Here is a 25,252-nt window from a genome sequence, read left to right on the forward strand (position 1 = left end):
CGCTTACTGGGATTACCGTGTTGCATCTGCTCTGCTGCATCACCAAGAGAATGACAATAGTGGCACTAATCACAAAAAATAATACCAAATTGAAAGATGCTATGTCAGCGAGGGAATGCCAAACCCTCCAAATATTCAATATAGAAAAAAGAAAGACTAGTTGACCAGCACTAATCCGTAAAATAGTGTAAGGTAATAGTTAAAAAAAACACAAAACATATAGCAGGATATAAAAACAAACAATTTAATCTGTAATCAAACATACATATTAATAATAAATAAATAAATAAAAAATAAAAACACAGCTTGCTGCCACCTCCCAATGTTGGGAGAACTACTTTAAACTGCAGGACAAACGTATTTCAGTGGTGCACCCAGAAATGACCGGACCAGTTACGATTTTAGGGTTCTGTCCCGCTGTCCCTCCTGGGGACATGTTCATCCCGCAGGTGGGAATGTTAAGAGAAGAGAGGTATCTAATGGGCGGCTTACATTTTGGAAGACCAAAAAATAAAAATTGTTTGTGAGACCCCATGTGACTCTGCCTGATATAACTGGAAGGCCACTGAAAACAAATTATTTTGTGCCCTAAATTTATATCTCCCAATTTATAGTGAACATTATTATTATTATTATTTTATTATTTCCGATGCTTTATGGTGGAAAGCAGAATTTATTAAATCAGCTTCTTTCGAGCCCTAATCGTTAACTGTTTCTAAGTACTTTGAAAAAGCAAAAAAACAGAGATCAGATAGCTCCTCTGACTGCCAATGAATGAGCTACAGCTAGATACCTAAGGGTGGGCTGCAGAAACAAATTTTACAGTGGGGAGATAAATTATTCTGCAGACAAACTTTAGGAAATGCATTATTTCCACCACAAGGCAGCAGAAGAATGACCACATAATTTGCATTAACAATCAGAAACAACAGTTCGAAAACGAGTTCTATCTTCTCAAAAGATGGGTATTAAGAATTTGCAATTGTTGTTGCCAATGCTGAATATTAAATAACACATAAGCACTTAAGTCACTTTAGTTCTTACCTGTAATTATAAGATCTGGCACCAACTTGCTTATCGCCTAGTCTATCTATGGAAATAGCCAAATTATTTACTACAAGGATAAACAGCATATTTTAAAATGCGTGAACATAGACTTCAAAGGCACAGTGCAACCTGGGACTAATCTATATAATACATAAAGCACGTTTTATCCAGCACATTACTGGGAATCATACATTATTAATTAGACAATGTAGGTGTGGATTACAGCTGCAGGTACGAGTTGTGCACTGTGTGTAGTCTCCTCCGTCACCCTCAATGTCTGCTACTTGCTGCATTGTTTTCTCTGTTCAATAGAAAATATTTTTCTACCAATCCAGCTGCTTCTACATTGAATCTGTCCGTCCTTTTAGTAGGTCTCTCAAAGGACACAAAAGAGAATATTAAAGAGCTTTAGGATTAATCCACATGAGATTTCAAACGAAACGCAACAAGATAAAACAGCAGTAGAAGTGGGACAAGAAAGAGATTAGGATGATTATTGACGTTGACTTCTAAGGTGCAAAACAGTGGAGAAAACAGGGACATACAAGATCGACAAAAAGGTAGAGCTGAGACAAGAGGAGTGTGTGCATATTGGGACAGTTGTGAGGGTGTACCGGTGTGAGTAGTATAGGTGGGCGATCGGCAAGCCGAAATAAAGAGAGCGTCTAAAGATTCAAAGGTTGTGGGAAAGCCTGATTGGGCGTGGTAGGGAATTCCATAAGTGGGGAGCAGCACGGGAGAAGTCTTGTAGGCACCAGAGAGAAGAGATGGCGCAGGTCAGAGGTAGATATAAGAGGGCGAGAGGGAGAGTATTTTGAGATGATAATTGAGTTTTATGAAGGGGCGGTGTTGTTGAAGGCTTTGTAAGTAAGGGTGAGTAATTGATTTGGATTCTGGAGGACATGGGGAGCCAGTGTAGGGATTTGCAGAGTAGAACGACGAAGGAGGAAGATCAGATAGGTAGAGGTCGCAAGGCTGGAGAAGAAGAAAGAAAGGACAAGTGTTACATTTGTGTCTTGTGTAAGAAAAGGGCATATTCTACTTATATTTCAAAAGGGGAATCAACAGGACTGGTAGAGAGACTGGACGTAGTCTAATAATCTCAAGAAAATAAATGATGCTAAACTTCTTATGGCCATTTCTGTGCCATGTATTCCGCTTTAGAGAGAGATCTATAGATCTCTATGTTTTATGGTATCACCGTCAGTTTCTGTTTGGAACACAATGAAAATAGGTCGTGTGGATGAGTATTAACAATGACTGATGGCAAAAGACACAAAGTGTCACTGGGAAAATAAATGTTTTTTCTTAACATAAGATTAACAAATATTCTAAAATTATACTACCGGCTAAGTTGTAAGTTTTTACAACTTGTATTAAAAAGTGGGTGCAGTAACATGTTTGCCAGAAAAATATCTCGTTCTAAATTGTTCTAATTTTGCGTTCCAATGTTCTTTTGTTAAATTAGAAAAAAGTTGTTGTTTTGTCGAAATTTGGCTACAAAATAGTAACTTTTTAGCGCCCAACTTAACGCCCAAAAAATATAATTTTATCCATCTGGCTGGAGCATATGACCTACAGCTACTAATAAGCAGAGCTTTTATTCTGTTTCAGAAAGACATGCAATAATATCACATAAGAACCCGTGCCCTAGAGAGTCACTATAATTGACATATTAACAGTATGGGTGTAACATTGGTATGTGGAGGTGTAATTTAGAAAAACCTATAAAATTTCACAGGTAATGAACACTTAATTATGTTTACTTGAAAAGGCCTGAGGTGAACCTATACAGCTTTCTGAGAACTGTACAGAGAACATTAATGAGTTTATTATGTACTTGGACAGTACAAAGCGATAGGCGGGGCTTAATGCGTGAGAATATTGGGATTACTCTGAAGGTATTGATCTTGTACCATCAGTTCATAAAAGAATATTAGTTTGTGATTATCTTCATGACTTTATGGTGCCTGAATTATTATTTTTTTTATCATCACGTGAATTAAAGAGAGTTTATTGTTATGTGTATAATAATATTGATACATTTATATAGTTTAATATTAGATCCTAACTTTTCGACTGCCAGGGGCGCAATTGTTACGTCCATGCACTACCGCTCCCAGGAACCCGCGGACTTAACAGTTGCATCACCTCTAAACAAAGAAACATGGAATTGAGGGTAGAGAAGAACCCATTGGTCCATCGAGTCTGCTCTTTTCTGTTTGTCTGCTTTTGATCTGAGTCCTTTCTATTTTTTAACAAAATTTATGCATGAATCCCCACCACAACTACTGAGAGCCAACTTCCAGAATCTATTACCATTAAGAATACTGCTTTCCGGAACTTTAATTATACCTATCCGATGACCTTCTGGTCGTTGATCATTTCCTGGACAGAGTGAAGCTTTAAGCGTGCAGCACGGTGGCTCAGTGGTTAGCACTTCTGCCTTACAGCACTGGGGTCAGGAGTTCAATTCCCGACCATGGCCTTATCTGTGAGGAGTTTGAATGTTCTCCCCGTGCTTGCGTGGGTTTCCTCCAGGTGCTCCGGTTTCCTCCCCACACTCCAAAAACATACCAGTAGGTTAATTGGCTGATATTAAATTGACCTTAGTCTCTCTCTGTGTATGTTAGGGAATTTCGACTGTAAGCCCCAATGGGGCAGGGACTGATGTGAGTGAGTTCTCTGTACAGCGCTGCGGAATTATTGGCGCTATATAAATAAATGATGATGACGATGATGTGTGCACCCAGCTGTGGTCAATCAGGTGCCCATAATTCCCCATCGATGTGAGAAGACGACCCTCTGGTCATCTAAACACCCACCCTACCCAGAAATGCAACTCTTTGCTTATTTACACTATGACGTGGGAGGCAGATCCTACCCCCTTAAGGTAGAGATTAGAAAAAATTGTGGATGGGGAGAATAAAAAACGAAGAACATTAAACACACACACACACACACACAGCTGAATACACATACATTTTATCACAGCCTACAAACATGCATAAAACCACTTATAAAGTTACCATATATCCCTATAAAGGAGTCACAGAATATATTTAAGGTGTAATTTGCAAATAGCAAATGATGAAATCATAGCTTAGTGTCGTTCCCCTATATTTAAGACTGCTATTTTGGTTGTTTTGCAAGTGCAAACACGTTCAAAACTAGACATGTAGTTTTCGTGAAGGCCATGCTCTCTAATGATTAGTAGGTATTTGTGTCTTACATTGTGATTTTTTTTTAACCAAACATTGCAGGAATATTGTACACAAAAACATGGATACTAGGTTTCAGTTCCATAGAATTCAGCAATAATTGCAATGTACCCGTATTTCCCCATGTATAAGACGCACCCATGTATAAGACGCACCTCAATTTTGGGACCAAAAATTTAAATAAAGATGTATTACAATAAGTTACTGAAGCAGAAGGCTTGTCTGGTTGTGATTTTAGTGAGAGATCTCACATCAGGTCTAGAGGAGCAGAATTTACAATAAAGTCCCACATTCAGTTACAGGAAGGCAGTGCTGATGCACAGCGCTGTACATACCATACTACATGCTGGGCTAAATTATCGGCAGTCAGCAGAGACTGGGAGGCGCCTGAATGACCTGATGGTCTTTTTACCTGAAACTGGCAGATCTGTTCAGCGGGGACTCCTCTCTCATACCCTCACACCAGGGGTCATCTGGGCTCAATTATCGGTGGTCAGTGGAGCTGCCGGTCACGTGACTGACAGCTCCGAGACATCAGAGTCTGTGGGAGGCGCCTGAAGGTCCTGAAGGTCCTGCAAGAGCAGATCTGTTCAGCGGGGACTCCTCTCTCACCCCCTCACACCAGGGATCATCTTCTTCATTCAGGTAAGTAGCGATGGCAGTGTATAAGACGCACCCTTTTTTTAGACCCAGAATTTGGGGGGAAAAGGTGCGTCTTATACATGGGGAAATACGGTATGTTTTATTGATGCAGCCAATCATATCGTAGCTGTCATTTTTGTAGCGCAAAATTTTTTAAATATTTGAAAATAATTTTCCTAAAGGGGTGCGCCGCGTGCGAAGCAGCCCTCTAGTTGACCCGTAGCATAACCACAACTTCTGTAGAGACAATACTCCACATTTACTTATTGAATTTCCATATTATCTTTATATTTACAGAGGCCAAGGAATAAGAAATACACCTTTAAAGTTGCCTGGCTATAGAACTGCTATAGACTTAAAATCCCAAAATATTATTTACGTAACATTTTAATAAATTCCCTTTAAGTAATCTAAGAAAATATGAGTTTGTTTAATAGAAAAAGTCATAATAAAATATATGTAAAATATTTCTAAAATGAAAATGTAACATTACATTAATGTTATTAGAGACAATGGGCCTGAGTCATTAAGGAGAGCGAAGCATAAAAATGGACTAACTTTGCACCTGGGCAAAACCATGTTGCATTGGAGGGGAGGTAAATTTAAAATGTGGGAACAGATTTATAATCGGGGTAGGGCATGTACTAGAACAATTATAAATTTCAGTGTAAAAATAAAACTATCAATTATTTGTATGCAAATGAAAAAACAGCCAGTATTTATCTTATGTGCAAAATAATAAACTTATGTGCACCCCTGGCATTGTAACATGGTTTGTCCCAGAGAAAATGTACTCCTTTTTTTTTGCCTTACTCTCCTTAATGACTCAGGCCCAATATGTGGAGCACCACATGGGACTACACCTGGGTACAATGCCTAAGAGGCCTGAACTAAGTGCCCTGAATGGTACGGGATACCAGTGATGCATTGTGGGCCCATAGGCAGACGAGATTCTGGGTTTCTGCCCTATGCCACCAATTCTAAAAAGATAGACAGGTTTATGGGGCAGGATTAGTAAAGCAATGTTATATCCGTCCTTCTACTAATAATATCTGAGCTCTCTAGGTTCTAGAACCTTTTGCTTCTGAAACCGGTTCAGCAAAGTTTCGTAACATTCTACAAACAATAAAATGCCCCCCAGGAAAAATATTCCTTTCACGTCTGTCACGTCTCCAGGGATCGAAAGAATGACATATGGTAAACCGGACATTTATTTTCCATAGACATGTGGTGGAAGGGTCAGCTCGGCTCACGTCAGAACCTAGAAAGTACATGAAAATCTTGTCAGTTTCTCTTCCTGGGAACCTCAGGCTGTAGCTACGTTTACAGAAACCGGTTACCTGAGAACCACTTTTTGACAGTGATAAATCGGCCACTTGAAATAAACTCCTGAGGTCCTAGCACAGAGAAGCTGGGGGCAGAATATGGGATATAATCTCATAATGAGGACAAGCTTGTAGTGTTGGACAGATGATCGATCAAGTTGCTTGAATTTCAGGTCCTGTCAGTGCTGCCTCTGTTCTCAATAAATCTAGGTGTAAATTTGTGTGTTTGAACTTCTTTCGCATGGAGCTGTGTTGGACGCAGGAATTTATGTGCAGTAAAGGTTATAACCTGAGTGCAGAGAGGTGGAGGCAGGACCTGGCAGGGTCGTACTCAAGACAGTGGAGGTTATTTGGTAGATGTCTCTTCCAGAAAGAAGTGCTTGTGCTCCTTTTCTAGGGATAACGCTTATTTGGTCAGATCCTTTTATTTGGGTTAATCACCCACCCTGAATTAAAATGTCAGAGGTTTCCTACTGTATATCATTTACAGGGGCAAACGCAGGATTTGTAGAGGGGGGTTTCCACACCACGCCACCAGTGGGCGTGGCCAGCACTCATGGGGGCATGGCTATAATTTTAGACAGTGCTTGGCTGCTCTCCAACTCTTCCTATCCCCATAATATACATGGGCAATGCTGCGTGCACTACTGTTAGGTGCACACAGCTCTCCCTTTTCAAGCAGAGCCGTATGAAGCGGAAGCAGGGTCCAGCCACCTCAATTATACAGTGCCCTAGGCTTGGAGGGGGGTTTTCAGGCACTAGGAAACCCCCGCTCGGTTTGCCTATGATTCATGTGACTCTCGTCTTTTCAGCTTTCGAAGATAATAAAAGACCGTTGAGGTAGGCATCTTATATTAGTGGGAAAACTGAGTAACCAGCCAATTGCGCTGGTGATCTATGCATCTAATGAGTGTCAACCTGCTTTCTTTAATTTAATGGCCAGCTGGTGCCCTGTGGATCCGGAGAAGTGGTACTGAAGAGTAACTTTCACACGGTTCCTGATCCCAAACTGGACAGGTCCTCTCTGTCTCCAAACATGTCTCTTAGATACATGGAAAAATCTTACAGATCTCTACTCTCCCTCCTTCCCTGTCATGTTTTCTGTGACAAGAGGAGGCCAGAGATTACCTCTATTAATCCCCACCACACAGGGTATATTCCAGAATCAATAATATTCTACTTACCCACCATCTAGCCAATTGGATTAAAACAGTTAACATACTGCTCAGACTATATCCCAGTTGTAGTTCCCCTCACCGAGATCTCTCCTCAACTCCAGAATGTAACTAAAACTCTTTGAGGATGGGATTCAATTAATCACAAATTAACCGTGAAGTTCCATGGGACTTCGTGTTATGTGTTTTTGGTTAACAAGGTACTGAAATCTTCTGCTTGCACCTTTATGCAAATATTTCAGGCTGAACCTCTCTGTTGAACCCCATTGCGACAGTACTTTGCCTAGGATGGAATCTTCCCCAACAAATCCTTTCTTACCTCCCCTGAAATTACAAATCAAATATCCAACATGTATTGAGTGACACCGCTAATATCTCCAAATCAGTGCTAGGAAAGACCAGTGAGCCTGTCATTACAGGGTACCTCATAAGCCCGGGTTGGGTACGAAATTCCGACGGCAGAGAAACCGATGGAAATATGCCGGCATTTAGCCTGTTGGCATTTTTGTGTCTGTCATATTTCTGTCAGTATATCGACCATCGGAAATGTGACTGCCACCGACAAGGCTAGCAGACCAGAACAAAAAACAAAGATTAACCCATATAACGGGTTTGTCATGATGAAAATAAATCAGACAGGTTAGAAAATTTGGAGACCAAACCAAACAGTTTGAATAGGAATTTGGTAAGTACTATTCCACACTGTATATTGTATCAGAACAAGTTCCCCCAGGTAACAGCATAGAGAACAAACACAAGATTTTTTTGTCTGTGCAAATTGAGTCGCCGAGTGGTAGAATTCCTAAAAAAAGAAAATATCAGAGGAGAAAGTACATCAAACAATATAATATCAGGCGGCAGGGAGAGCTCCCCGTCCAAATGGCTTTATGTGATCACACTAACAAATAATTAAGCAGATCTTTCCCACAAACGTGCTAGTTTTCATCCAAATCCATCCAGTAGAAGGCTCAGAACAAGCTCCCCGGGTCAAAGTTCTGCCCAGCGTACACCAACCAGTGGCTGTTAAGCTTAACCACATTTCCAACCTCTGTCCCTGCAGCAATATGCTTGAAATGTGGATTATGTCCTGGACTCCTTGGCTGATGCTGGTTATCCACAAGAGCCTGGATAATGCTGAGAGTATGAATATATTTTAAATATCATATAGCTTCTTACTTTTCCAGAGCTATAGTGTTACTGGGGGGCGAAAGCAGTCATTGCCTATTTAGCGGAGTACATGCAATACACACTTGATGTGACTTATGTCCTGAGGCTCTTCTGTCTTTTGACATGTGCATAACCAATGACCAGGCTTAATTCTGCACCCAGTGACAGCCCATGTGCTCAGCTTGCTGGGAAAGTATCGCACGAGGGATGTAGAGATTGACATGCCAAAGCAATTATTACAATAAGGGAGTAACAATAATTTGCCTGCATTTTTCTCCAACCTGACACCTCAATTATGCTGTCAAAACAAAAGGGCAGAATCACAAAGTGAACGTTATTACATTCTATAATGTGAACTATTGCAAGGGATGGAATCAAGATGAGCGCAAATGACAGAGACCCGGGGGTAAACTTATTAAACCTTCTGTAAAGGGATAATGGAGGTGCTGCTTATAGCAGCCAATCAGATTTTTTAGAAGGTTCGGTAAATCTACTCCCCCCCCCCAGGAGTTTATATTACTTTTGCCCCACCCCCAGGGAAACAAAACTAGTACATATAATATAACATATATTATATACACTATACATCTTCCCATTCTCGGTTACAGGACTTTTTTCGGGCTGCACCCACTTTCTGGAATTCCTTCCCTCGCACAGTAAGACTTTCCTCAAGTCTTCAAACCTTCAAGTGTTCTCTGAAAAACCACCTCTGCAGACAAGCTTATAATATTCCTCAACCAGCATCTTAATCTCCCTAGATTACCCTATTACCACCCTCTACACAGCTCACGCAAGACAACAACCCTCTGACCAACATTGCTACACACACAGCCCACTCAATACTTCTACCTTTGCAGTCTAGCTGGTCCATTGTGCAGTATGATGTAGCACATGCCCTTGTGTTTCAAACTCCCATTGTCCCATAGATTGTAAGCTTGCGAGCAGGGTTCTCTTACCTCTCTGTCTGTCTGTATTACCCAGTATTGTTTTATTAATGTTTGTTCCCAATTGTAAAGCGCTACGGAACTTGCTGGCGCTATATAAATAAATGTTGATGATGATGATGATAAATATATAAGTTTTAATGTATTCTATTTTTTTATTTGATTTTTTGTAGTAACATTTATTGACATAAAAATTAAAATCAAACAATATATATATAATTACTTAAATCTATTGATCAGTGCACTGATCTAAATAGTTTAATAAAAGCACAATCTCCGATGACCTCATCGAACAAATCTCTAATAAATAGAACGTAATTCAATTATAGTCCATGTTCCAGGTATAAATATGTATATATTGATCCACAAACATCCGTAGTCAACCTTGACTACAATTGTATATTAGTTTGGCCCTGAAGTGTAGTAGACTCCTAGGACTGTAGATAACTAAAGAGTGGGATAGATAAAATTCAATTCAAACTCCTTCAACAGATGCCACCTTCGTTTGTTAAGAGAGCAAATAGTTGATAGACAGATTAACTTTAATATATGATAACAAAATATCCAATTATGCGAATGTAGAAATAGGCAGATTACCGTATGTATAGATTCACCGACACCGTTCTGGCCTAAAACACAGATCTCCACACATGCATTGTTCCACTGACACGCTGCTGGTACGAGTGGTGGTGGAATGTATCGACTCTTCGGTGTTTGATACTGTGTCTTGCGTGAAAATTATATACAAGGAGATTGTATTAAACCTTGATGCGGTGATTAGAGATCAGATACTATAAATCAACGATCCTGACGCGTTTCATCACTATAGAAGTGATTTCTTCAGAGGATTATTCAATATAATCCACAGTAATCAAATAATGTTAAGTTGTGGTAATAAGGGAAAAAAAATGTCATGATAAGTCTTAGTTTAACAAAAAGGCCTCTATACAACCTGATCAGAGCATTAGAACATTCACAATTCAAAAGTCAACATAACCATCTGTAATAGAGGCAACAACCACATTTATGTTCTAAATGTGAAAAGCAACCTGATACATGTCAGGGGCCACATGGGCGGCTTCTAACCTTCAAAAGGGCCACACATTACCCTTAATATCAGTAATAAGATAAAACAATACATTTAATCCAAGAAAGAGACACCTCTCTGTATAACATATCAGCATTTTAAACACGTGTTACTATCTATAACAGATAAATCTGACCATAGAGCAGGAAGGAGCAGGGGGCCACAGGAGAAGGCTCGGAGGGCCACATATGGCCCTAATTCCACCTGTTGCCCATCACTGATCTATATGAACCACCGTTCATATGCCCATCATGCTCTTTGAGGTTATATGCATACTTGCCTACTTTCAGTATGCGATGTCCGGGAGAGGGGCGTGACTAATGGGCGGGAGGGGGCGGGGCGCCTCGAATCGCGTCTTTTTCGCGGGAGAAATGCCAGCTCTCGCGAGACTGACCCGAATTTCGGGAGTCTCCCGGACTTTCTGGGAGAGTTGGCAAGTAGGTTATATGGCACCTGAGCAGTTTAAAATCTCTCCAGCATCTAAATTCAACATAGCCTTAAAAAGTTGATATTTATTTCTATTGTATGCAATTTAAGCCTTAATGTGTACAATGACTTTGTTTAATGCAGGGGACATTTAATCATAAAGTAGCCCTTCTAGTGTGACTATACATTAAGGAGAGCAAAGCATAAAAAAGGAGTAACTTTGCACCTTGGCAAAACCATGATGCACTGGGGGGGGGTTAAATTCAAAATGTGAGGACAGATTTATAGTTGGGGTAGAGCATGTCCTAGATCAACTTTAAATTTCAGTGTAAAAATAAGCTATCAAGTATTTGTGTGCTACATGAAAAAAACAGCCAGTATTCTCTCTATGTGCAAAATAATAAACTAATTTGCACCCCTTGCATTGTAGCCTGGTTTGTCCAGGACAAAATGTATTTATTTTTTTTGCTCTCCTTAATGACTCATGCCCTAAGGGTATATTGTATTATACAGTAAAGTATTATTAAAAAGATGATAAATACTGTACAATGGAGAGTATTTAGGACTTACGCCAATACTTTTAATTAGCTTAATGATGTTTTGTGCAGTCCGGTTGTTAAGGGCACTCGAACCTCAAAATTTTGCTTTTTTTTGTGTGTGTAATACAGGTGATGCATGTCCCAGATTATATTATATTTACATTCAGAGCCAGCGGAACACAGTAATAACGGCAGTAGGGAGCTACTGGCTTATCGGGGTATTTTTTCTGAGCTGGCGACGTTCCCCCTTGTGTTCCGAGTCCCCGATGTGAAAGGTGTAGTATGAGTTATCAGTGCTGTAAACACCGACACTACATAATTATTCCGATAATGGACAGAGCTACATAGCACAAATTACTACTTACCAGTAAAGAGACAAAGAGGAAATCCGATGAGAGGACATTGCGACACTTCCAAATGACGTCAGTTGCGTGCGCAACATTGTTTTTTGTTTTTTAAAGCGGAAATGCAAGAACTATGGTAATATTAATTTTATTCCTAACCCTAACCCCTAATCCTAACCCTTAACCCTAAACCCTAACCCCCAACGTAAAGGTAATACTTATCTGGGTCCGTGCGTTGCCGCTTTAAAAGCCGAAATTTCCAAGTCGCGCATACAACCGACGTCCTTTGGAAGTGTTGCGATGTCCTCTCATCGGATTTCCTCTGTGTCTCTTTACTGGTAAGTAGTTATTTTTTCTATGTCGCTCTGTTCACTATCGGAATAATTATGTAGGAGTAAAAAGTGTCAGTGTTTACAGCACCAATAACTCTATTACCACTGTCTGTGAACAGAGCAGGTATTAGAACAAGCACGGGGGTATAGAGTGGACCATGCCCTGTGAAGTGCCAGAGGGGCACCTCCTAAAACTGACAGAAGGAGATAATGGGAATTATGTCACAGAGACAATTTTCGCTGCCAGATAAGCCGCAGCCTTTAAAGAATATAATAGAAAAAAGCGCATGTATCTTGAGAGATGATTTGTGAAATGTGATTTGTGGCATTGAGTCGTATTATAAAAGCTGAAATTTTCCTCTGGTATTTTGATTTCGAACAAGATTATAATCTTTAGATCGGGGTCAATGATTCATTGTGCCGAAAAATTTAAACCATACACATTCCCGCAGAGAAACGCTGATGATCTTTTTCTTACAGGGCAAATATCTGTACACCCAATCCAACAGTCGTTATTAACGTCTTGTTGGAAATGTGTTTATGTCTCTCAATTTACAAAACCCTGAGTAAGCTACTTAGCAGGGATTTCAAAGAGCTTCCTGCAACCGTACTACTTCCAGCGGTCTTATTAAACATAATATGGAAAATATTTTTCTTGCAATAAAAAGTGCAAGTTCCTGGTATATAATATTTAGGTATTCTAAAAAAATTTTTAAATATAAAGAAGGTCTAAATGCAGATCTAGGAGATCCCTTAACACTATACGGGACACCATAACACAATAGGGGTAATTTCCTCATTACCGTTATGGATAAAACAATGCCTGTGTGGGGTTTGTATGTTCTTCCCGTGTTTGTGTGGGTTTCCTCTGGGTGCTCTGGTTTCCCCCCACACTCCAAAAATATACTAGTAGATTAATTGGCCGATATTAAATTGATCTTAGTCTCTCTCGGTCTGTGTGTGTGTTAAGAGAATTTAGACTGTAAGCTCCAATGGGGCAGGGACTGATGTGAGTGAGTTCTCTGTACAGCGCTGCAGAATTAGTGGCGCTATATAAATAGATGATAATGATGACGCCTACCTTGACTTTAAAAACATTTGGGTTAAAGGGACCTGGGAACTCTTCTACTTGTTCCTCTCTCTTCCTAGTTGGTAGTGTAACCGTAAAGTAATGCTCAGACTAATTTATGTCATTTAAAGTAATCATGAGAGTTAGGTGGAACTGTCTTTATTACGTATCACTTTTGTGTCTTTCAATGTTTTTGTTTTTAGAAATGCGCTTTTTTCATATGAAGTTGAAAAGTACAAATGACGTCTCATTAAAATTTTTCACCATTTTCAAAGCTGTGTAAAATCAAAGTCCTTCTGTGGAGGGAGAAATGCCCCGAGGTCTGTTGTGTAAAGCAGGGAATGCAATTAAATTATGCCTGTTCCACCGACCTCATATAAATAATCTTATCCCACGATATATTCTACTATTCGTTCCTCCCATCGCAACATTTGTAGCCATTTTCCCGAGCAAAATATTTGTGCGTAATTTAGAATTGGATGGAAAAACAGGTATAAATGTAATATGCGCAGTGGGAGGAGCTTGTTCTGCATTTTCAGAAATTACAGTGATTTTAGTTGACACAGGTACGCGGTGACGCTTGTTTTTGGTGAATTGAGGTGTCCTGCCCTCCTCACACTTTCCTACCTTGTCTCCTGTATACCCTCCTTAGTCATCTGTACTCCCAGATCCTGAATCTGTGCTAGTTATAACATGAACACATGAAAGCACCAAACGTTATCTGATTATTCCTTTATCTGTAAAAGCAAATTTTTTCAAGCAGGACAATATAGTTCTTTTCATTACAAGCTGTTCTTGACAGATGGAGCGTGATTGATTCTGATAAAACAAAGGTGACAGCTAGAGAAGGTGAGAACTTAGATAGCTTAAATGCATTTATCAATGTCCTAAAACCAGTGATGTGCATTACACAATGCAGCTTGATGAGTAACACATAACTTTAATGTAGGAAATGACATATATGATTTGTCAGAGGAACTTTGCGTGCTTCTGCCATAATGTAATATAATATTTGCTCGCACACAGTGACTGTCGTAAAAAGCTGAGGACTGAATCACACACGCATCAAAACCCCACAGATTTAACTTAAATCCAGGTTTATAAAAACGCATAAAGCCTGTGTGGATAGGTTACATACGCAGATATTTAGAGGCATTTTTTGCTAATTAAATCCCCCTAACCAGCTCCTGTTTTTTTTGCTGTTATTGATTTCAGTGTATCTAGTACCATTCTGCTCCTCAGTGCCAGGGTGCGGGGTAATCAATAAAATTGAGATCATTGCAGAAGCATTGCTGCTCCATCAGCCCCAGTATAATAGACAGGTGCCCCTCCGATCCTCGCCCAATATATGATGGATATGCGTACGACTGTGAAGGATCATTCCTCTGGGATCAATATCAGTTATTGCAGTCTATTGAGTATGTAACTTTGAGCTTTCCCTTAAATGTCACACAGTTGAGTGTATTCTGGTGGTATGGTCACAGTAATATTCATGTAGCACATCCAAAATGTATCTACAGAAATCATTTTCCTTCACTATCTCAAGACTACAATGCCACGTTATCTATTTTTCAAATATATATATATATATTATAAGCAAATAAAAGATATATCTGGCGCTGATCACCACAGCGTAACTACTTCAAAATAGTAAGATGGAATATGTATGAATATACAATATATAACAATTGAGTCCCGTATCCACATTACATAAAAATCACTTGACTCTTGTAAGAGTGGCAGCCTCGATAGCCTGACGCCAGATGGTTAATCCGGACGGAATGGATTGCAGCAACAGAAAAACAAGCAGGGCGCCTCTCAGTGATATATCAAATATACAACGTGGAATAGAGCAATAACATGCGTACCGTGAGGTAAACAATGATGGGTCTTTTAGGAGATAGTGGAGTGGTCTTTGCTGTACTTGTAGTCCTCCAGATCTCCACCGATCAGTACAAAAATGCAGAAAAAGCAAACATAGTATAACGCTGTAGTATTTTTAGTGAGGGCAATATCACCAAAATCCTATGAGGTGTGTGGGAGTGGTATCCCAAGATTACCAATTAGATGACACCCATATAAGTACAACAGAAAAAATATCTAAATCTGCGTACCAGATATCATGAAGTGTCCCACTTCTGGAGAATATTAAAACATGTGCAACACCAATGACTTCACAGTCACAACCTCATCCAGATGGCGAAAATGCATAAGATTGAAAAAAAGGAAGATATTTTGGTATACATATAAAAATTTTAATAAAATGTAATAAAAGCACTCACATGAGGTACTGGAAAACACACTGGATACAGCTCAACGCGTTTCGTCTTGCACAACTCAAGACTTCATCAGGAGCATAAGATACATGTGTACACCATATTGAAGCTATTTATAGCATAGCCACGCTAATTAGCACATGCGCGGTGACCGCCACTCATCGCGCATGCGCGGACCATAAAAATAGCTATATTGCTGCAGATATAGAGAACAAACGAGCAAACTCGAAAGTGAGCCACTAGATAGATAAATGGTCGATTAAATAGATAAATAGAATGAGGATGATCCCCCAAAGTTGCATAGAATCCTTATTTAGTATTATGTAGACTTACGTTATTCAACGTTGCTTATAGCGGACCCATGCTGGATTGATACATGCACAGCATGAACCCGTCAGCGCGCATGCGCCAAAAAACGGAACAACTTTATTGATATAGTTAATATATGCGCAGCGTGAGCCCGTCAACGCGCATGCGCCGAAGCACAGAATAACTTTATCAATGCAGATTCAAAAAAACAATTAAAACAGAAGACCAAAAAACAGGAACAACATAAACATACACAAACAAGCAAACCCAATGAATAAAATATAATTCCAGGTCATCACTAGACCACAATTACTTAGTCCTACCTATTATGATATATATTCTTTAAAACTAAATAAAAACATATGAAAGGTTAATTAGCTATGCCATATGTCTAGACAGTTAGTGAGTTGTCTAGACTGTGTAAACAGATGTATGATAATTAAATAATACTATAGCCTTACTATATAACATAGTAACGCTCACAACGTTTATACATATAATCCACACTATATTCTAGTATGGTACCAAGATGTCACTAAAACCATAATGGACCACAATAGCTAAGTGGAATCTGGGCAGAGGATATATGTGTATGAGATATATACGGTTGTCTAAAACAATTCTGGAGAAATTGTCGTTGCCATAGCATTAATATTAAGGAGGAAATAGATGATTGATGAACATAAAGTCTAAAATAGAATATAGCAGAGAAAATAATAAATACCAATTTATGAGTAACTACAAAAAAGGAGCTATTTCGTAGTTCTCATTCAAACCTGCTGGAATTAGTGTACCCAATTCAAAAATCCAGAACATTTCGCGGCATGAGAGTTTTTGTTGGAGATCACCTCCCCTGACAGACAATGAAACCTTCTCCAGTGCCAAAAATCTAAGGCAACTCGGGTCTCCATTGTGTGCCTGGGAGAAGTGTCTAGAAACAGAGTGACTCTCCATTCTGTGTTTAATATTGCGAACATGTTCCTGGATACGGATTTTTAATGGGCGTTTCGTTTTTCCTATACATCTCAGCTGGCATGAACATTCCAGCATGTAAATAACAGAGGAAGTTAAACAATCCATACGTTGTTTGATGACATATTTCCTACTGTTATTAAAATTCATGAAATGAGTTTTCACTGGATTGAGATATTTGCAAATGTTGCAGTGATTGCATCTAAAAGATCCTACATTGTCTGGAAGAAAGGTGACCTGTTTTCTCTGCAACCCCGACGTATTAGATAGTAAACTCGGGGCCAATATTTCCTTCAAATTTCTGTTCTTTCTAAAAACTATCATTGGTTTCTCCGGAAGGATCCTAGATAGAATTGGGTCTCTCTTTAGAATACCCCAATGCTTATTGAGTGTTGTTCTAATGATGTTCTCATTTTTATTAAACTCTGTTATAAAAGGAACCATTTCATTTTCTGTATTTCTTATAGTATAATGAAGAGTTTCAGATCGATCTCGTCCTTTGATTTTAACGGCGGCTTCCTCAATGAGTTCACTAGGATATCCTCTCTCCTTAAATCTGTTAGAATATATTGTAAGTTGTTCTTCAAAATCCCTATTGTCACTACAGTTACGCTTGAGTCTATTGAATTGTGAAAAAGGTATGTTATTTTTCCACTTTTTTTATATACAAGTTAACCCGTGCATGATACTCATGCATTCTAGTCAAATCAAGCTACTTAAGGTCTTAAAAAGGTTCTTGTCATGCATTTGGGCCTAGCCCAGGCCTCCTCAGGGGAAGAGCGTTACTTCCCGACGTAAGCACCCTTTTTTAACGTGGTTTTGTCCACATGTCACCACCTCATCATTTTTCTCCATCACCTCATCCTTCATCTTTATCGCCACATCTATCCAGATGTCTATCCAGACACAGGGATCTCTCTCAGCGGTCCTGAGTATCACACTCCTCTCACTCTGTCACCCCCGGCAACCACTAACCACTCCCCACTGTCACCCCCGACAACCACCAACCACTCCCAACTGTCACTTCTCCTTCAACAAATATATATATATTTTTTTAAATCTTTATAAACACTTTTAACAATTAACAAATTAAATTAACAAATTAAAAACATCTTAGTATACCAAATTTCAGCCCTTTCTGAATTTTTTTTCCACACACACTAAGAATTTAGTAGGTCAGTGTATAACTCCGCCCAGCAGGTGGCGCTGCAGCTTGGTTTTATTTTTTCCACACACACACAGACAGACTAACACACGCCACTAGACATTTATATTATAGATATATATAATTAGAGATGCTCACTGATCCTCGTCAACTGGTTTTGGTTTTGGCTTTGGATCTGGATTAGCTTCGTGTTTTGGTTTTGGTTTTGGCAAAGCCGCCCTCGTGTGTTTTGGTTTTGGTTTTGGATCTGTATTTTTTAGAAAAATTCCTAAAATATGCTAAAATCACATAATTTTGCTCTTTTTTTGTTCCTACATTATTATTAACATCAATAACACTAATTTCCAGTCATTTGCAGTCAATTTTGACCACCTCACAGATCACAATATTATTTTCATACACTTTCAAACAAACACTGCAGCGACCTGGCTGGATGGTAAGAGACAGAGCAATGACACAAACACACGGCAGTTCCTACCACATCTAGGAAACATTGGCACACAGCAGTGGCAGAAAAGAAAAATGGTGCAATTTGCAATGGAGCAATGGAGCTCTCCTCTTTGTGTTTTACCTATATAACACAGTACAATGTGACTGCAGATTTAGAAGACCAAGCCTGCCAGACCTATTATTTCTATTTCAGCAATGACAATTAGCATTGGAGCACTGGAGCTCTCCTGAATGTCACTGGAGACTTTGAAGAACACTGCTACCCCTCCTCTTTCTATTCTACCTAAGAGCAAAATTATGTGCTGCCCAACTGCTCTACAGACTGTGCTACCCCTTCTTTGTCCCTCTGTGAAATAGTGCTGGGTCGCCGTGGAGGGCGGTACTTATAGAATCCAAAGCTCGCGAGATCCGACAACATAATGATGACGTTTTGCCTCGTTTTCAAATCTGAAAAAGCGCGAAAGTACCATATGCTAAATTTGGGTATGTTCAGTTCTCGGAAAACCGAGCCTGAACATCTCTAATAATTATATATATGACAAATTTCATTCATTTGTCTTTTGATGTTTTTCATTTTGTAAAATATATATAATTTACGGAACAGAAAACATGTGTTATTGGCTCTCGCCCATACTTCCAACGTGCATTTTGGCGCAGACGACGGGAATCTGTGCCAGGGTCGGGTGTAGTCTTTACAGCTGGCACCATTATCAATCATTTACACAAAACCTCAACTAATTTAAGTGTACAGGTGTACGGAGTGAAGAAAAAAAAACCCCAAGCAGCGCCAATATCTTCCTCTTTGATTCACTAATTTGTGTGAAATACTTTTCTTCAACTCAGTATAAGCTCCAGTGGTTATTGGTTTAAAACAAAGAGAGCTGGAACCATCGGCCATTACATTACAGATGCCGACTAAGATATCTGGGGCATTAGCGGGACATTGGCAAAGTATGCATTAGATTGCCACCTCTTGGCAGCAAATTAGTGTGGCTGGTGCCTGGGGGGCAGGTCATCTAGCTAGAATGGTAATTGCTCTCACCGAGTGGCCCTATCTAATTAATTTACTCAGTTTGGACACAAATTCAGTCGTCTGCTGGACTATTTACAAACATTCTAAAAAGGAGAAGTGGAGGTGTTGCCCATAGCAACCAATCAGATTCTACCGAGCATGTTCTAGAATGTGCTAGATAAATGATAGCTAGAATCTGAGTGGTTGCTATGGGCAACACCTCCATTTTTCCCTTTTTTTTTTTATAAATATATATAATATACTGTATAATAAGAATAAAGTATTATTACAAAGGTGGAAAAATACAATGACGTTGATGAAGGGCCCCTTTAAGCCTTAGGGCCCCACTGATATTATGGGCAACTCAGCAATTCCACCACTAGCCTGTTTTTCCAACTGAACTTTTGCCATCAATAAATAAACTGCAAAATAATGACTTTGTTTACCCTCAAGGGGTAATTGATTCAAAAGCCATTTAAACTGTCGATGAAATTATCCCTACTCTTGCTGTCTCTGTTCCTACTTGTTCATAATTACAGTCATTGTCAGGAAGTATGTTATGCTTTGGCTCTTGCATTCCTGTGTCAATAGTCAGCGTACACAGAGAGGTCCCAGGCTGCCCTTACCGACATCCTTAGTGCCGAAAACCTTTTAATTTTGTTAATTTCTTTCATCGTTGTTCAAAAAAATAATAATTCTTAAGTATTATAATAGCTTACAAAAATAAAAGAAAGTACCGCGAGTCCCAAGGTTATTTTTTTGTTTATATTTTTTTTCCGCTGAAAGACAAGGGACAAACAAGAGTTTTCAGCAGCTTTGGTTAGAAGTCATCCGATGCCTTCTGTGTAAACAGAGACTGGTTAGAAGCGAATGACGTTTAGGCAGAAAACTGGCACCCTCAACTAAGGGCTAGATTTACTAAACTGCGGGTTTGGAAAAGTGGAGATATTGCCTATGGTAACCAATCAGATTCTAGCTTTCATTTATTTAGTGCATTGTACAAAATGCCAGCTAGAATTTGATTGGTTGCTATAGGCAACATCTCCACTTTTTCAAACCCGCAGTTTAGTAAATATACCCCTAAGAGTGGTCCAGTACTAAAGCTGTTTTAAGTCTTTAGGGGGAATTCAATTGACCGCGAGTTGTTTTTTTTCCTACAGCGTTTAAAATAAAAAATCCAGCGCAAGTTTTTAACTGCTATAGTGACCGTTTTTAGTTAATGCAGCCTTAAAACTCGTGCAATTCAATTGAAAAAGAGGTAACGCTGCCCCCGCGCGCTAATCATTGGTGTCATGTATATTAAAAAAAAAGGATTGTCATACATGCTCATACATTAGATTGCATTACGCAACCTTTCTAGTTGATAATATCTACATTACAGTACTTTCTTTTATCATAATTTTTTATTTCACTATTTTTTACTATAGAATCATCTATACATGTCAAAACACATTAGTACATACATATTAGTACAAAAAATATACATAATTATAATTAATTAGAGATTTTTTAAATAATATCAACTTTTTCATGTTAGGCATTACTGATAAACATAAGTTTATCTTTTTTTTTTTTCATTATTTCATGATTTGAAATAGTTTTCTTAGGTTTTTTATTTTTAGCACACACCAAAGGGATGCGAGATAAAACAGCATATTGGCCTGTTTAACGCGCCGCGTTAAAAAACAATTGAATAGCTTTAAACGCGGCTGCCTGCTCGAAAATGATAAAATAAAACGTGTTAAAATGAATTAACATGGTGCTAAAAAAAACTTGTGCTCAATTGAATTCCCCCCTAAGAATCACAAGGAAGAGTCTTATATTTTGCAATGCTTAGTTTGTTCCAGCCATCTATATAATAAACTAACTGGATTGTCAAAAAATGCCAAACCCGAACGTTGACATATCCCAGACTTCAGTACCAGAAACAGATTATTCATGATTTCTACTATTGATATTGGCCTTGTCACAGCTAGGCCTAATAATCTTTATAATTATATCATATTGAGGTGATTTCTAATCCATATCTCAGGCCAGGGGAGGGCTGGGCCGGGCCGCTCAGTCCAACAGCTTTTAGGGTCATATCAGTAATGACATATATTAGTATGTGTTTTAGCGATTGCAAATCATTCAGAAGCAAACAATGTCTTCGTTGGATAGTAATTTTGTTATGTTTCATTCTCAAATACAGTTATTTCTGCAATGGTGACTGTTGATTATTTATAGTAAATATACTAATATATGCATTATTTCTTGTATATAAAAAATCCCAATATTTTAAAACCACTATTTTATTGATTGTGACTATATTTTAAAACAATACAATATAAGTCACGTATAATAGATGAAATGATTTGGAAACATTCCAAAATACTTATATGTACTGTATGTCAGAGTTACAGATCTCATTTAGTTTAAGTGATGCTAAAATACACTAGGTGGACATAGATTATAAAGTATATACATATACATATATAAGAATATTTTTAATAATCAATATTTCCTTCCCCCTCTATCACATACTTAATTTAATGTTATTTAAAAGAACCATCACTTAACCTGTAGGATTTCTGTACCTGATATAAATATACATATTGTTGAATGTGACTAAGTCACCTAATATATTTCATGTAACTTGTATTTTTGTATTAATGGGAAAATCAACAAAACCCAAGATTTTCATTTCATCTTTCTTGAATCTTAGGCAGAAATTAACTCCTTGTTTTGATGCGTTATAGAGACCAATGTGTCCTAGTTAATGTTTCTCTCTGTGTTTTTTTTAAGCTTCACGTGGCTTTCTGGGCAAGTCCACAGAAATTTCCTGTCCAAGTTTTCTGGAGAGGTGGTTGAGTTATTCGATGAAGAGTTCAGACATCTTTACGCCTCATCCAAACCGGTGATGGGCTTGAAGTCTCCGGCACCAATGGCACCAGTTTTGAGGAGAGAGAACAGCGGGGTGAGCATTATGACCGACAGCAGTACCCAAGAGAGTGCCAACACCACCTCAGAACCTCTAAGCGGTTCGTCAGTCACCAGCATCTCCCAAGCTTCACAACGTCCCCCGTCCCCTTCGTACAACAGTCCGGTTCAATCTCCGCTTCAAAGGGTAAACTCTTTCAATAGCTACTCTGCCCTGAGATCCCCTCCACCCCAAACCAACTACCAAGTGAATTACTACCAGAGGAATTACCAACCAGAGCCCAAAACGCACCTGTTTAACAGGAATGACAATATTTACCGCTCTTTGAGGACACATAGAGAAGACTTTGCGGCCTCAAGATTCACCCAAGGATGGAGACTTTTCTCAAACCCCACCATGACTTAATTTCTAGGAATTATCCCATATTTGCACTACAAGATAAAGACTTGAAAAGTGAAATATAAATAGACACAGCACAATATGTACACAAATATATTAGGAGTATTTCCTAAAAAAGAAGAAGTATCCTATTGAACAATTACTATATATCCACACGGTTTTGCTACTAGTTTCTACAAGTATTCATATTATGCAGCCAGAAAGTATTGTTATTGTTGCAATGTACATTGATTTAGCATATATACATATTTGTTTAAGCTAGTTATCTACCTGTAGTGTTGGTGTCCATGTCCCGTTCTGTGTCCCTCTTGTTAAAGAAAGTGTTTCGGTATAGCAGTATATACCATTGTATGCGTTAGTCTTGTTTGCGCCACTGACTGATTCCTCAGTGATCATGTGAGCAAACCATAGAAGTCTGCACTTGTATATATCCCATTATATAGGAGGACAGGAGTCTCAGATTGCCATAGGTGTCAATGCCGATTTGTTAACTTGTGTGCACTGTGAAAGGAGAACAAAATCACAAACTGGTGAAATAAGTTTGTATATTTTAAAATGATTAAAATAAAACATTAAGATTACAGTTACGTGTTCAATCATTCACTAAGATTCACAAAATAATTTGTTTAATAGAATTAAAGGACAACTAGACTGCATTTTAACCTATGAAGCATGAGGGTAACATTCAATGTAAAAGTGAAAAAGAAGAAAATTTTTTTACCTATAGACACTCCTAAAGTGATTTTAACTGGTGATATATAGGACAAAAAGCAACTGTAAAGCATTGTATGTTAGTGATTTTGCAGGCCGTTATTTACATATATTTTTTTTACACCTGGGCCTGTGTCACCTCCATTCCTTTAGGACCCAAAATTCTACCACCTTCCATGTCTATAAAATAAATAAATGTATTATTGAATTAATTTTAAAAACTCAGACTATTTTATACAGGTAATCATATTTGTCCGGACTCCCTAACTCCTAACAGATAAGGCCATGGTCGGGAATTGAACGCATGACCCCAGTGCTGTAAGGCAGAAGTGCTAACCACTGAGCCACTGTGCTGCCCCACTTAGCATATACAAGAATCAGGGGGTAAATGTATCAAACTGCGAGTTTGCCAGCGCGTTGAAATCGCGGAAAATCACGATTTTTTTTAAAAAAACTGGAAATGTATCAAGCTGCGATTTTGACACTCATGTTCAAAATCGCTGGTCATCTCTGGCGATTTTGAGCGATGTAAACACTCCCGAGTTTAGCTAACTCTCCTGTGTTTGGCAAACACATCACTGTTACACTGCCCTGGTAAAATGTTAAAGAACAGATAAAAGTTTTTTTAAAAAAAAAGCGTGGGGTCCCCCCACTATTTATGCTTAACCCTAGTGCTGCCTGACTAGTGCTGGTCCCGTGAAAATCGGAGAAAAATTTTGCGTGGGGTTCCCCCGATTTTCACTTTACCAGCACTAGGCAAACCAGCCAGGGTTGGCGGCACTATAGCAGGGGGACGCGCGGCAGGGGTCCCCCTGCCATAATGACTAACCAACCCTAGACTGTTCAGCGCTGGGCTGGATTCCCTAGGGAGTGGGGTCCGCTGAAAAAATCGAGCCGCCCCCCCCCCTAGAAAGAACCAGCCCAGTGCTGATAGCACTAGGGCTCTTCCTACTACCCCTGGGCTGTGGGTAGTAGGGTAATATGGCGTAAAGTAGTAAAAAAAAAAAACTGACACCAATTTTTTGGGTGGAACTACAAGTCCCAGCCAGCCAGGTTGCCAAAAACAGTGTGGCCATGCTGGTGCTTGTATAACTACAAGCACCAGCATATCCACGGCAGCCAGGTCATGTTGGCACTTGGAGAACCACAAGTGCCAACATGCCCTGACATCCCTGACTTGCTGGGCCCTGTAGTTCCACAAAGAAAAAAGTTTACAAAGCCACAACACCCTCATACAAACCACACATATTTATTAAAAATAATAAAACCCACAATAAAGACACTAACCACCCTCTTTTAAACCACAAGTATTTATTAAAAATAAAAAAAAACAAATACTTACCAATGATGTCTTCTTTCTTCTTACCACCGTCCTGTCCTTAAGTATTTGTAAATCCATCTTGCCGGCTTGCCCCAGTCCCAGCCATTTATACCTCCATAAGGGAATCTTTTCCAACAGGAACTCTTCGCCCAGAAGGGGCACATATTTGTAACATCCCGACTCTTTAGGCTTGATTGAAGTTCATAAAAAAAAAAACTTGAGGCCCCGCAAACACCTCCTACCTAGTAGGAGGTCCTAGCCGCAATGCTCTTACGCCGTTTGCGTAAGAGCAAAGTACAGTATTATGGGATTTTCCCACGCTAGTGGGGAAATCTCATAATACTGTATTTAGCCCTTACGCAAGTAACGTAGCGCATTGCGCATGCGCTACGCTAAGAT

General features: G+C 39.1%; 1 protein-coding gene across 1 annotated transcript in view; it reads left to right on the forward strand.

Moving 5' to 3' along the window:
- FAM83A (family with sequence similarity 83 member A) overlaps positions 1–23,402 on the forward strand; it is a 41,060-nt gene extending 17,658 nt beyond the window's left edge. Inside the window, exon 4 of the mRNA XM_075214025.1 lies at positions 22,287–23,402. Within this exon, the coding sequence (XP_075070126.1) occupies positions 22,287–22,827 (541 nt within the window). The 3' untranslated portion in view covers positions 22,828–23,402. The remainder of the gene's footprint in view (positions 1–22,286) is intronic.
- Positions 23,403–25,252: the final 1,850 nt, after the last annotated feature.

The sequence above is a fragment of the Mixophyes fleayi genome, chromosome 5, assembly GCF_038048845.1.
Source record: "Mixophyes fleayi isolate aMixFle1 chromosome 5, aMixFle1.hap1, whole genome shotgun sequence".
In the NCBI taxonomy this organism is placed as follows: Eukaryota; Metazoa; Chordata; class Amphibia; order Anura; family Limnodynastidae; genus Mixophyes; species Mixophyes fleayi.